Here is a 14,285-nt window from a genome sequence, read left to right as displayed (position 1 = left end):
CCCACAGTTAGCAGCTTCCTATCGGAGCACTGGAGCCGAGTCGCAGCACTGTGCATCCATTCAGACACAGAACCCCCTGACCCCCCCCATCCTTATTGACTGACTTTGATTGACAGCCACTGGAGCCAATGGCACCACTGCTGTTTCTCAGCCAATCATGAGGAGTGTCCCGGACAGCTGAGACATTTGTGGACATCGCTGGAGAGAGATGGGGCTCAGGTAAGTAATGGGGGGTGCTGGGGTGGCTGCTACACACAAAAGGTTTTGTATCTTAATGCATAGGATGCATCACCTTTAACGCTTGTTTTTAGTTGTGTTTTTTACTTTAGATTGCATGAAAAATAAAATATATTTTGTAGGACTATATCACTAAAAGAAAAACTTGTTTGCCCTCCTCCCCTTCAGTATGAGTCTGCTGTGGTTGGATTGGCTAGAATTTTAAAACTTGGTACCATACCTCTTGTTTGGTTTCTGTGTAATAGTTTTTACAATTATTTAACTAATGTTTAAGATTATATTTGCTATATTCAAGAAGATTATTTATTTTCAATTTGTATTTCATTGTAGCAGACAGTATCCACAATGACGGAAATAATTAGGAAAACCTATTGTGGAGAAAATAATATATAGCTATTATTAGCTTCTATTTTTAATTAAATATGTTTATGGTCCTAGAATTATTGTATACAGTATATTGTCTGGAAAAACATGCATATGCAATCTCTTATCTTTCATTGTGGTATACACTAATGGATGTGTAAACAAAGAACGTAATTGATTTTTTAAAGTAAACCTGCTAGTGTTTTTGCTCGATACACATTGCTATTAAACATCTATCATTTGCTGTATCTTCTGTGTAGCCAGAATGTAAAAATATATCCTGGCCTATTTATAAAATAATCAATTTTCCTGAAGTCAGCAAAGCAGAGGGCAGGAGTTGGCTGTCGGTTGTAGACAACCAAACTCCCAGAACTATTTGTAAAACCATTCTGTTTTGGAAGTGACCATTTAAAGTTTTAATTATCATATTACTATTTAACTATTAATACTAACAAGACTGTAATACTGTAACACTACCAAACTACAGCCTAATGACTTACCCAAAAAGACTTGCAGCTGTAGTTGCAGCAAAAGGTGGCTCCACAAAGTATTGACTTAAGGGGGGCTGAATAGAAATCCACACCAGACTTTTCACATATTTATTTGTAAAATATTTTAAAACCATTTATCATTTTCCTTCTACTTCACTGTGTCACTTTGTGTTGGTCTATCACATAAAATCCCAGTAAAGTACATTTACATTTTTGTTTGTAACATGGCAATATGTGTAAAATGTCATGGGGTATGAATAATTTTTCAAGACACTGTAAGCACACTATCACGTCAACAGGTTAGACAGAAAAAGAATTACGTAGGATCCACCTTCCACTAAAAGTTTAAATTTGCCTAAAAGAAAGATGACTTCTCAGGCTTCACAGCTAAATCTCACAGCTGTTTACAACTATTGTAAGCGCATACAATATACAGTATTTTTGAAATCACCTTACAACCTTTGGTTTTCAAAAGGTAAAAACGGAAACAAGAACATCTCATAATTGTTTTTTTTATCTACTATTACCATATATTTCTAACAAATGAACAACTAATCTCTTTATACCTTGAAAGCTTATGCAGGTTGCTTTAGTGGTGCAATACTGCTTTGTTTTGGTTTTATATAGATAGTAGGGTTATTTCAGTCTTAAATTTTTTTATAGTGGTTTGTTGGATTTTAAATATAGTACATTACTGTAAGAAAGACAAAAATATTCGCGTTGTATGAGTTTGTTAAGCATAAACAGTAGAGAAAGGGGGTGGAAGAAAAGGCCAAGACTGAAATGACATATAACCTTTAACAACAAATACTTAAGTTAATTAACCATCTTCTAAAGTAAAAGGTGTTTTTTTCATGCAGAACTCTTTTTTTCTAGTGACAGTGAAGTAATAATACATAAATAAATAACGTACCTAACATTGCATGAAGTCATTGGTCTATTTTATTTAACAGGTAGTCCATAATCTTATGGGAAATGCTGTGCAACCTCTGCTCAACTCTGTAATTGACTCAGTTGAGGCTATTATCATTACAATGCACCAAGAAGACTTCTCAGGGTGAGTATATATGCTTTTAAATTACCCAAAAACGAAAATGTTGTATTCATAATAATAATCATTCATATATACACACACACACATTTTTGGGGAAATGATCACCTCTACATGTTCTTTAACAGGCTACCATTTACACCAGAAAGATATTTTGAAGTTTTCATCTCAATACTATGGGCCGCCGATAGGGGGGTACCACCGTGCCTTCTGTAGAGGGGCCTGGGGCACAAAGGATGGTCAGACAGCAGGGGGATCAATGAGGTGAGACTGGAAGACAATTGCAGAACAAATGCACTGTGCCTGTTCTCTCCCTCCAGCAGCTGAAAGCCTGTTTCTCCCCTCCCCTTTCAGCTGCTGAAGAGAGACACACAAACAGTGCATCATTCTGTATTTGTCACCCTGTCTCAGCACAGAAATCCCCCTCCCTGTGCTGCCCACATCTGATTCATCCCTGTGTGCCCTGGATGCCCTAGCCCCCCCCCCCCCCCGCAGCACTGACCGCTTACCTTTCCCACTGGCTGTTCCCTCCCGCTGGCTGCTTTGGATACACAGGTAAAGTGGGGGAAAGGGCCAGTATGTCAATAAGTCATTTACCCAACCCTTCCTTTTCTGAATTGGATACGATGAGTGATCGGTACTCATTGCTCCTGTGGCCACTTATAACTGAGCATAGTAATCCGCGTTTACTATACTTCAGTTTATGAATGACCAGGAGCCTCTGTCTCCTGTTTATTCATCTTCAGTGCAGCTGAGGCTGCAGTGAAAGGAACTGAAGAATATGTGTCCTCAATTCCTTTCTCAAAGGTCAGGTGTCAGGCTCCTGATATTTTATCCAAGCCCATCCTTACCAGCATTGTAAAAAAATAAAAATAAAAAGTAAAAAAAATCTAATTTAAAAAAAAAAAAAAATAACTTTTTTAAAAGTCAGGAAAAATCTTCTAAAAAAAATTGTAATTCGGGAAGCCCTGTCAGGTAGGCTGTATGAGGCACTGTGATTTCTAATGGCAGCCCTGATGGGCCATGTTGAGTTTGTTGAATGTAAAATATTTGTATATACTGCAATGCTATATCTCTAGGTTTACAGTTGATGGTGTAAATTACAAACTACACATAGTATTGGTCATATAGTGATTAGGGGTGTTGAAATTAATCATAGCATCGATGTATCGCGATCCGACCACCCACAATGTGGCATCGATGCTACGACTTGCAAAAATCGATTATATGATGACGTCACCCGCGTGCCTCTATTTGCCTTGCCGATGAAGTGAAAGCAGCCAAAGGAGCCCTGGGTGTTAGCTGCGCCTCTTTTCCCGCCCCCCGATAAACTCAAAGCACCAGAAGGAGCCCTGGGCATTAGCGGCGCCTCTTTTCCCGCCCTCCCTGCTGACGGCATCCCCAGCCGCCCGGCGTCAACATGCGAGACACGTGGAGTGAGTGTCTGTCCCCAACGATTGGTCCCGAGCCAACTCCCCAGAGCCTTCCTCCTTGGCTCACCTTACACTGTGTGCAGTGTGCACACACAAGCTGCCTCAGCTGCTGTGGAAGATCCGAGATGCCAGACAGCCGCGGTTGTCCTCTGTCCTCCAGTTCCACTCATAGACTGCTCGAGAGAGTCATCATCATCAGGTACATTGCACACTGGCAGCATTTAATGGGGCAAACTGGCGGCAATAGATGGGCACACTGGCAGCAATAAATGGGCACAGTAGTGTCAGCAATAAATGGGCACACTGCCAGCAGTTGATGGGCACAGTGTCAGCAATTGATGGGCACAGTGGCTGCGTTTGGCACAGTGGTGGTGTTTGATGGGCACAGTGGCAGCAATTGATAGGCAGCACAGTGGCAGCAATTGATGGGTACAGTGGTTGCGTTTCATGGCCCAGTGGTTGCGTTTGATGGGCACAGTTGTGGCGTTTGATGGGCACAGTGGTGGCGTTTGATGGGCATATTGGCTGCGTTTTGATGGGTTTTTTTTTTGTTTGTTTGCGCCCCCCCCCCAACATTTTTGAGCACCAGCCGCCACTGACTACTACTAATAATATAACATATTGTATATCATATATCTGATGCACCATTATGTGGACTGCAAATTTGCCAAATTATGAAAACATTAAAGTGACCAATGAGCATGACAATGCCATTTCAACATTAATTATGGTTTATGTATGTTTTATTGTCTTAGTGATTGATTCACATCACCACTTCATTGATTTGAAATTGATACCCTTTTTTTGTAAGATTTTGGGTTTTGCATTGCATGTGTGGGGCAGTAATAAGCTAAACCATAAATCATACAGCAACAAAAAAAAAAGATATCAATGAAGTTGTGATGTGAATCAATCACTAAGACAATTAGACATACATAAACCATAATTTATGAAATGGCATACATTGTCGTTTGGGGGGACATTATGGGGACATTGTCTGCAGTCCATCTCTTGTATCATGTCCGCAGTCTCTGTCCATCTCTTGTATCATGTCCGCAGTCTCTGATCCTCTCTAGTATCATGTCTGCAGTCTCTGATCCTTTCTTGTATCATGTCTGCAGTCTCTGATCCTCTCTTGTATCATGTCTGCCGTCTCTGATCCTCTCTTGTATCATGTCTGCAGTCTCTGATCCTCTCTTATATCATGTCTGCAGTCTCTGACCCCCTCTTGTAGTATTTTGGGGTCAGTCTGGAGCTCCTCTTTAAGTTGTCTGCTGTGTTTCCACTTTGCTACATGCAAAGTTTTTTTTATTTTTATTTTTTTAAGACCAGATAATAAAGAAAAAAAGACGACTTCTGACTGCTTGAATTTTTTGGAGGAAAACTGTATGCAGTAATCATGATGCATTGTGGAATCGAATCATGGACAGGATAATCGTAATCAAATCGAATTGTGAGGCCAGTGAAGATGCACACCCCTAATAGTGATATTCCAACATTTTGGTCAGGAAGTGTGAACGTTATTTAAAAAAACTCAGCGCTGCGAATGTCAGAAGGCCCACCAGTTGTATCTTGTAACAGAGGGAAATATAGGGGCTGATAATGACATCTGTCTGAAAAATCTTGCTGCCCATCGTTCATGATTGACCTTCTGATGTCACAACTTTGAGTTACAAACCCAAAAAAGCAGGTAGCCAGTGTAATCGGAGCACTTTCACCTGCATAATGTAGTTATTCAGTATTCAATGTTAATATTGCCAACTAATAAACAATTCCTGATAATGATTTAAATTACGGGTGGAATATATGTGCCTGCGCTGTCTGCCAGAGTCTTATACCTACTTTGCTGGAATGTACTGTATACGTCACCTTGACAGGTCTTCATATATTTTTTGGATAAACATTAGTCGTGAAAATGGACATGTCGGAACGGCATTCCCTTTCAGGTTCTGATCAAGGACAGTTTTTTTTGTTTGGATATTAGTAACAAATAGTCTGTATCATGGAACGTTCCAGTGTAAAAGAAAAATAAAAGTCCCACGTTTTATTGAAGTTTAAAGACATAACCCTGCAGAAAAAGCTGATGTTTTTCATATATTCATATTTGAATGTTGTGGATAAAGCACAGTACTGAAATTTGTTTACTGTCTGTGGCAATAGTAGTGGAGTAACTGTCATATGGGTCTAGACTCAACAGATGGGATATCATATATGTCATTTATAGAATGTGTGTGGATGGGTGTTGGTGTTTATATTTACACACATCTGAATATCTTTTGATTCATATCCTATTCATGTACATATTAAGGGGAAAAATTAGTCTCACAGTGGGAGGTTTTGATGGGTTCATATTTTATAAGCAAACCTGTCTTTTACATGTGCATCCCCGTTTATAGTTTTTACATATTTTTATTGTTTGGTAATGATCCAAGTACTTTGTGTTAGCCACCATAGTCTATGCTTATTTGGTTTGTACTAGGGCGGCTTTGGGCAATGTTGGGACTTTGTTGGACCAGGTAGTAGCAATGTGTTTGTAAGTCAGAGCAAACTCATATTCTCCTGATGTGCATGCTACTTCACGTCTGTGAAGGCGAGGTCAAGTGACAGCTCACATATTTTTCTCAGCATAGTTTTTTTTTTGTTTAAATCCAAGTTCAGTTTTATTTTATGTACCCTTGATTTACAAAAGATGCTCTTTGGTATTACTGGATCCAATTAGTGGAATTATTAACACACTATTGCTGCTGCAGGTGAGTGACCTCTGATAATCCTTTCACAGCTCCTCTAGTTGGGTGCCAGCCCAGCTTGCGTGCTGCACAATATGAAGCAAAGAAGATCTGGACAGCTGCACACCAACAATCCACTTTATTCAGCATAAACGTTAAAAAACAATTGACAGGTGGTGTAGATGTAGTGAAGCGACAAGCAGGTAGAAACGTGTGCTAAAATCAGTCCCTAATCGTTATTCAGTGGACCCATGATCCAAATGCTGTTTTTAAAGCTTTAAGTGGTAGTAAAGTTAGTCCTTACAAAACTCGCTGACAGGCAGGGTTTTTGTTTCAGAAGTGACCGGCTCCAAAATCCCAGTACAAACATACTGTGGGAGTGATCCAACCTTTATCCAGCTCCACAAAAGTGCACTAGCCAGAGGCATATGGGGATCAACGCACTGTAGTGGGTAAGATAATAAAAAATAAGCTAAAACCAGGGCTCAAGTCCTGCGGGAACGCGTGGGAACGGAGTTCCTGCACTTTTTTCACACCAGGAACGCAGTTCCCTTTGCAGGACTAGAGCAGGCAAGCCGCCCGAGCCAATCCTTCACTAAGCGGCGACGCCCAGCTCGAGTCACTGTCAGGGGCAGGCGAACCTTAGTAATCCTTTGTTACTGGCCGCTTCCTGTATATGGATTCATCGGGTAGTGTGTGGGTATTCCGTCACTTCCTCGATGCCGCAAAAGCTCCCAGGAGACATTGAGGAAGTGACGGAATACCCGCACACTACCCGATGAATCCATATACAGGAAGTGGCCAGTAACAAAGGATTACTAAGGTACAGTGGATCGAAATAAAAAAAACGTGGTTTAGTAATTATGCATATGAGCGTATCCATTTATTTTTTTGGTGGGGGAGTGAATCTTGGGTGGGAGTTCCCACACTTTTTTCCACAGGACTTGACCCCTGGCTATAACCCACACCTGTGTTATAAAATCAACATCAAAACATTCCTTAGGACAGTTCTATAATAGCCTTAACCAGTTGCTTAAATCCACGATATTGATTTAAAGACGAAAAACTGGCAAAGAAACACAATATATGATGTAATAAATTAATAATGGACAAATGACAAAAAAGGTATACAGGTGCGTCTCAAATAATTAGAATATAATCATAAAGTTAATTTATTTCTAAAAGTGAAACGCATACATTATATAGATTCATTACACACAAAGTGATATACAATTGTGCTCATAAGTTTACATACCCTGGCTGAATTTATGATTTCTTGGCCATTTTTCAGAGAATATAAATAACACAAAAACGTTTCTTTCACTCGTGGTTGGTGTTTGAAGCCATTTGTTATCAATTAACTGTGTTTACTCTTTTTTTAAATCATAATCACAACAGAAACTTCCCAAATGACCCTGATCAAAAGTTTACATACCCTGGATTTTGGCCTGATAACATGCACACAAGTTGACACAAAAGGATTTGAAAGGCTATTAATGGTAACCATCCTTACCTGTGATCTGTTTGCTTGTAATTAGTGGGAAATGAGAGCTTCTGTTTAAAGCAAACCACGGTCAGGTAGGCCAACTAAAATTTCAGCCATAACTGCCAGGAAAATTGTTCGGGATGCAGAGAAATACCCACAAATAACTTCAGGTGAAATACAGGACTCTCTAAACACATGTGGTGTGGCTGTTTCAAGACGCACAATAAGGAGACACTTGAAGAAAGATGGGCTGCATGGTCGCGTCACCAGAAGAAAGCCATTATGACTCAAATGCCACAAAATATCCCGTTTACAATACGCCAAACAGCCCAAAGACAAGCCTCGAACCTTCTGGCACAAATTAATTTGTAATCATGAGACCAAAATTTTGCTTTTTGGCCACAACCATAAACACTTCATTTGTAGAGCAGTCAACAAGGCCTATGATGAAAGGGTCACCATTCCTACTGTGAAACCCGGAGGTGGATTGCTGATGTTTTGGGTATGTGTGAGCTAAAAAAGCACAGGAAATTTGGCAAAAATTGTTGGCAAGATGAATGCAGTATGTTATCAAAAAATACTGGAGGAACATTTGCATTCATCAGCCAAGAAGCTGCGCATTGGATGTACTTGGACATTCCAACATGTCCAAGTACTAACAAGGCCAAGTCGACCTGTCATTGGCTACAGCAGAATAAAGTGAAGGTTTTGGAGTACCCATCTCTCTTTATAATGTTTAATGATACACCACGGGGGAGAGAGAGGAGGAGGACACAAAGTATAATGGTAGGGAGGTCACAGGCGCTGTGCAGACAAGTAACTCATAAAAATGAGAGAGATCCCACTCATAATTTAATCCATTCGGGATCCATGTACACAAACAAAAAATCCAAAATACGTCTGCACAGCAACCTGAAGCTATCCCCCTGTGAGGTCTCCCAACACTCTCAATCCCTTGTATGCAAGCTCGCTCCCATGTGAACTATTAAAATGATTGGCAACATGGAATGATTTTTCTGAATGTCATACCCATGGTCAGGAAGACGATTCCGCAGCCTTCTAGAGTCGTCCTGCCCACATATTGTATCTGACAGGTTTTACAGGTGATTAGGTGTTTAGTATTGCAATTGATGAAGTTTATACATTTTTTTACACTTACTGCAGAAGCCGATTTTTTCCCCCCTCTGCAATCAGGGACAACAATGACACCCGCCCATACCAAATCTGTAGTTTCCCAAAAAATGTATTAAATTATGAGTGGGACCTCACCATGGCGCCCTGTCCATTGGGCCCGTAGGGGTGCCACCCCCCTGATCTATGCACCCGGCCCTTAACGTGCAGGGTGCCGGACGCTTGGATTTCAATAGAGCACTCTGCCCTGAGCCCACCCAGTTGTGTGACAATAGAGAATTAATATTCGCTATTGTCTTCCTGATTCTCCCCCCCAGCCAATCAGGAATCGTGTCCTGAGACCCGATTGGCCATGGAGTCTTAGGAACCACTTCCTGTTCGGCTGGGAGGAGAAGCAATGGCCCAGACTCTTCCCTGGAGCGAGGAGCAGCATCGGCTTCCTAAGGTAAGGCCACAGATTGCCGCCGCCCGTCTCCTGCGGGGGGTGAGGCTGATCGCCACCATCCAGAGGAATGTTTTGATGTTGATTTTTACAACATAGGCATGGGTTATAGCGTTTATTTTTTATTATCTTACACACTGCAGTGCGTTGATCCCCATGTCTCTGGCTAGTGCACTTTCGTGGCGCTGGATGCAGGTTGGATCATACCCATAGTATGTGTTTGATAACATTTGTTCCCGGGATTTTGGGTGGTGGACCCATTGTCTGTTATGGGAGACAGCTGTCATTAAACTTTAAAAACCGCATTTGAGGCATGGGTCCACTGGATAATGATTAAGCACTGATTTTAGCATGAAACGCATCTACCTGCTTGTCCCTTCACTGTATCTAAACCACCTGTCAATTGGTTTTAAAGTTTTTGCTGAATAAAGTGGATAGTTGATGTGCAGCCATCTGGATCTTCTTTGCTTCATAGTGGAATTATCACTTTGTTAATCATGCCCTCTGCCTTCACTTTCACAGATACTTTATCTGTAATATGTTATATGGCTACACAGGTAAGCTCTAGAATAGATCAATGCTGATACAAAATGTTGAATTTGTTTTGATATTAACTAACCAATGGTACTGCTGTTTTTTTTCAATTTTCAATCAAAGGCGGTTAGGTCCCAGAAATGGCTGTGCTTAACTGCCGTTTAGTTGGCAGGGAAGTCTTGGACCAGGCTGTGCTCTCTGGCAGGTTGTCTAGACAAACCAGCCAGCAGAATTCTTATTCCTTTGGCATGTAATATTTCTCACATGTATGTACCTTGTGTTTTATGCTGTTTCCACTCATCAGAGGTAACAAAGAAAAGGGTTAGATTACATTCTAGTTGCAGTTTCTATTCTTAGTATAAAGGTGTAATTTTTTTTCTTTTTCTATTAGGAACGTGCAGAACACAGGAAAACCAGATATTCCTTGCTCCTTATACATGAAGGAATTGCAGGGTTTTATTGCAAGAGTAATGAGTGACTATTTTCGACATTTTGAATGCTCCGATTTTGTATACGACAATACTGAAGCAATTGCTCAAAGAGCAATAGAGCTTTTCATACGCAATGCAAGTCTGCTGCGGCCACTGGGCGAAGGAGGGAAGATGAGGCTGGCTGCTGACTTTGCCCAGGTAAGAGTATGTGCTTTAAAGATGACCTTCTAATTACTGAATGTTTTTATAGATTGCTATTAGCTAGCAATAATTCGAGATTTTCCTAGCTTGTGACGGAAAATATTAATTATATGAAGACAGGAGGCGAGTATCTTATGCATTATCTTTCTTTATTAATGCCCATAGCAGAAATACAACTTTTTCAGTAATTTCAAATAGAAAAATGTTTAACTGAAAGAAAAAGAAAAACTACAACACCCAGCAGCCCTCAGGCTGGGTCTGCCAATCATGAGGCAGGACAGCCGGCATATAAGGGGCTGCCTCCTTAGACCCTTCCTCTTTCTTGAGGCGAATCGGCAGGGAACCTGAAATAGAAAAAACAGTTCGAAACACCGGGAGCCCGGCAAAACTGGAACTTCTGTACAGGATTCCCTCGACTGCATCCATGCTCCGGATCCGGAACGCAGTAGGAACCTCCACTTTCGGTCTGTGGTGAACTAAAACCCTTGGATCGAAACGGGAGTGATATTGAAAAACGAAGTCCCGGGACCTATCAGCCTCCGACTTGTAGGATGCGTGATGCAATGACCTAGAACGAGAGAGACAACATCGCGATAGGGTTGGGTTGGGAGGGAAGATACTCGCCTCCTGTCTTCATATAATTAATATTTTCCGTCACAAGCTAGGAAAATCTCGAATTATATATCAGACAGGAGGCTCATATCTTATGCAAGTTCAAAGCTACAACAATGTATATTAATGATAACAGTCAAAATAAACTACAAAAACTGACATAGATATGTGTTCCTCCGGTCTAAAGCAGAATTGGTGGAAGGTGGTCGGGACGACCAGTCCGCCGCTAGCAGTAGGTCCTAGAGGGGGCCTACCGAAGTGACGACCTTAATAGCCACCCCCCTCAGGAGTAGAGGGCACCAACCAGGGTTACGTCAAACCCTGTCATTCCCATGACCGATCGTACCCCTCTGGTTAGCGTAGCCGAGGAAACCGGAAAAAGAGGTTTAACGTAGGAAACGAGGAGTAGGGAGAATTGCGAAGATCGCAGCGGGTCGTCAAGGACTCACAAGTCTGTAGACAGTGGATCACGCACAGGTGTGGATGCGCGGAGAAGAGCGGGTAGAAAAAGTCCCGTCTTTGTCCTAAGAAACGCCGGAAAACCTGAGTCTGAGGCGAGAACCGACGCCTGGAATGTCCAACGTCCGGACGCCTGACACACGTTAGGCGGAATCAGATACGAGGGGACAGTAAGCTGGAAAGGCAATAACCTCAAAGACAGAGTGCCATTGTCCCCCCCAGTCCGAGGGAATGGTCAGGGCCTTGGTCACATCCAAAGAGTGCTGATACTTTGGACGAGATGGGCGTTTCAAACTCAACGCCTACCAAGTCGGACAGTCTACAAGGGAGCGGTAGGTTGAGATCGCAGAGCGATAGACGTTAAGGGAGCTATAGGCCTCCCGGATCAAAAGTCTGCCCGACAGTTGGCCACTACAGACCCAGGCGCCTGAACGGGATCAACCTGTCGTTGATCACACCAAGTAACCCAGAGTCCCCCGGCTGATCGAGATGCCAATCTAGTCCCGGGTCCAGGCCGAGGCAAGGGAATCCCTAGTCGTTCTTGAAAAGTCGCTGTCCGCGACCGGCACCCCGAAACCAACCCTGCGAAGAGAGGTAGGATGTGTTTCGTGAGTAGAGGGTGCAAATCCCCCTTCGGACCGGCAAGGAGATGAGGGGAGAGATGAGGAAGTGAGGAAGCAACCTGGGAAGATCCACAGTCATCCCCAGAAGGAGGGGAAAACCATGGTAGTGTCAGCCGACGCGGAGTCAACCGCACGACTGATGCTCTCAGGTTTGCTATGAGAAGGATGACCCGGAGGGTCATCGGGAACGGGGAAAAAACGCGTAATGTGTCCCCTGTGACCAGGTTGGCCGAGGGCGTCCACAGTGTGCGCCTCCGGATCCGGCCCCCGGTTGTAAAAGCGCGGGAGCTGATGGATGAGATGAGAGGCAAACGGGTCCCTAGAGAGGGATCGCTTAAGTGAGCGAGGGCCAGGAAACACTGGTCGTTGCAGTCGTCAATCACTGGAATCGGTCAGGTAACGAGAATTCCAATCTGCCACCATATTGGAATAGTCTGGGCTATATTCCGCAACCGGAACGATGCTGCGGTCCAGGCAGAAGGACCCGAAGTCTTTTAGTAGATCTGCTAGGACTGGGGCCCCCCCCAAGTGATCGACGTACTGGACTGCGGTTACGTTGTCTATATGCAAGAACACACAGCAGGTTGATGTGTGTGGCAGTAGACTCCTGGTGGCAAGAAAGCCGCCAGGATTCTAGTGATGATGTGCAGCAGAGAATCCTCTGCGGACCACGTGCCTCCTGTGGACGCGGGGCTGCACCGAGTACCCCAGCCGAGGCGGCTGGCATCCGACCCTATGACGAAATCCGGTGTAGAATTGGAGATGGTCTCACCGTTCGACGGCATGACGTAGTCACCACCGTAGTTCCACTCTGGCTTCTGCGTCCAAAGCGACTTCGTCTGCATAGCGAAGCCCCTAGCGAAGGTGTAGAGCGTCGAGTCTCTGGAGGACTCGATAGTGAAGAGGGGGTGGAAAATGGCCTGGATTGGCGCCGATAACAGGCCGACTAAGCAGGCCAGGCCGTGTAAGGACACCCGATGCTTGCCCAGCACGCTACTGATCTCTTTGCAGATGGCGGCTAATTGGGCAGCCGAAGGATCGCTCGGTTGGTGTCCACCAAGAACCCCAAAAAACCCTATCTCCCGAGATGTGTGGAGAATAGAATCCTCGTGATTTATGAGGAGTCCCAGATCCTGAAGCGATCCGACCGTCCCGGACGTGTTTGTTCGTCAGGCGAGGAGAACGAGCCATTAAGAGTAGGTCGTACAAGTAGATGATCCACCTCACCCCTGTTCCGCAGGGTTGCGTAGTTTGGTGAGATTTCACAAGTTAACACTGGGCGATAACCGCCCCACTTTTCCCTGACCAGGAAAATGTTGTTGAGGAAGCCCGGAGAGAGCGGGTCCACCTCTACTAACGCTTGTTAGGTCCAAGGTCCTGCAACTCGTTGTCTATTAGGACGGTGTACAGGTTTGAAAACCCGAATGGGATGGGGTACCAGGTCCATGTCTGTTGACCCCGAATAACATGTCTTCGGCGGCCGAACCGGGTCCTGATTTGGCTAGGTGGAACAGCTGGGGTCAAGCTTCCTTAGGATTGAGTGGCGGCGTTCTGTCGAACACGTAGTGTACGCGTATCCCAGGAGGCAAAACTGCCCGTTGAGCCCAGCCCCTAAGTTGGGCTAGGTCAATCGGCTATACAGAGGCGGTAGCTTGCTCACTAAGGCGTAGGGTTTGGTGATAGTTCCAAACGATCTAAGACCCTGTCCTGTGTGGTCCTAAAAGGCCCACTCTATTCTCTTCTAGGAATACTTCCCGTGCTTGGTGAGATACCCCAAGAGTATGGGTCCACCTCGGGAGTGTGCACAACCTTATTTGGCAATGGAAGGGCGGGCAATCCGTCCTCAACTTGTTTCGGTTAGCCTACCGACCGATCTCCGGGTCCAGTATTCGATATTGAGCCACCTCCAGTAGGGGTGCCCAGTCACCGGAGTGTGGGCGGATAATCGCCCCCTGATCGAAAAAAATGTCTCTCTACGAGAGTCCAATAATTGTTCACCCTGGGACACAGGGTTGGCGTCGTCATGAAGCGCCATATGCCCACTGCTCTCATAATCATCCTCATC

General features: G+C 43.9%; 1 protein-coding gene across 1 annotated transcript in view; it reads left to right on the top strand.

Moving 5' to 3' along the window:
* The window catches only part of COG5 (component of oligomeric golgi complex 5), a 480,035-nt gene that overhangs the window by 432,282 nt on the left and 33,468 nt on the right, over nt 1-14,285 (top strand). The window contains exons 17-18 of the mRNA XM_040343536.1: nt 2,045-2,148; nt 10,286-10,523. Coding sequence (XP_040199470.1) covers nt 2,045-2,148; nt 10,286-10,523 — 342 coding nt within the window. The remainder of the gene's footprint in view (nt 1-2,044; nt 2,149-10,285; nt 10,524-14,285) is intronic.

This window comes from Rana temporaria, chromosome 3 (genome assembly GCF_905171775.1).
Source record: "Rana temporaria chromosome 3, aRanTem1.1, whole genome shotgun sequence".
Classification (NCBI taxonomy): Eukaryota; Metazoa; Chordata; class Amphibia; order Anura; family Ranidae; genus Rana; species Rana temporaria.
Note: the sequence above shows the minus strand (reverse complement) of the source record. Positions and strands in the feature narration are given on the sequence as shown.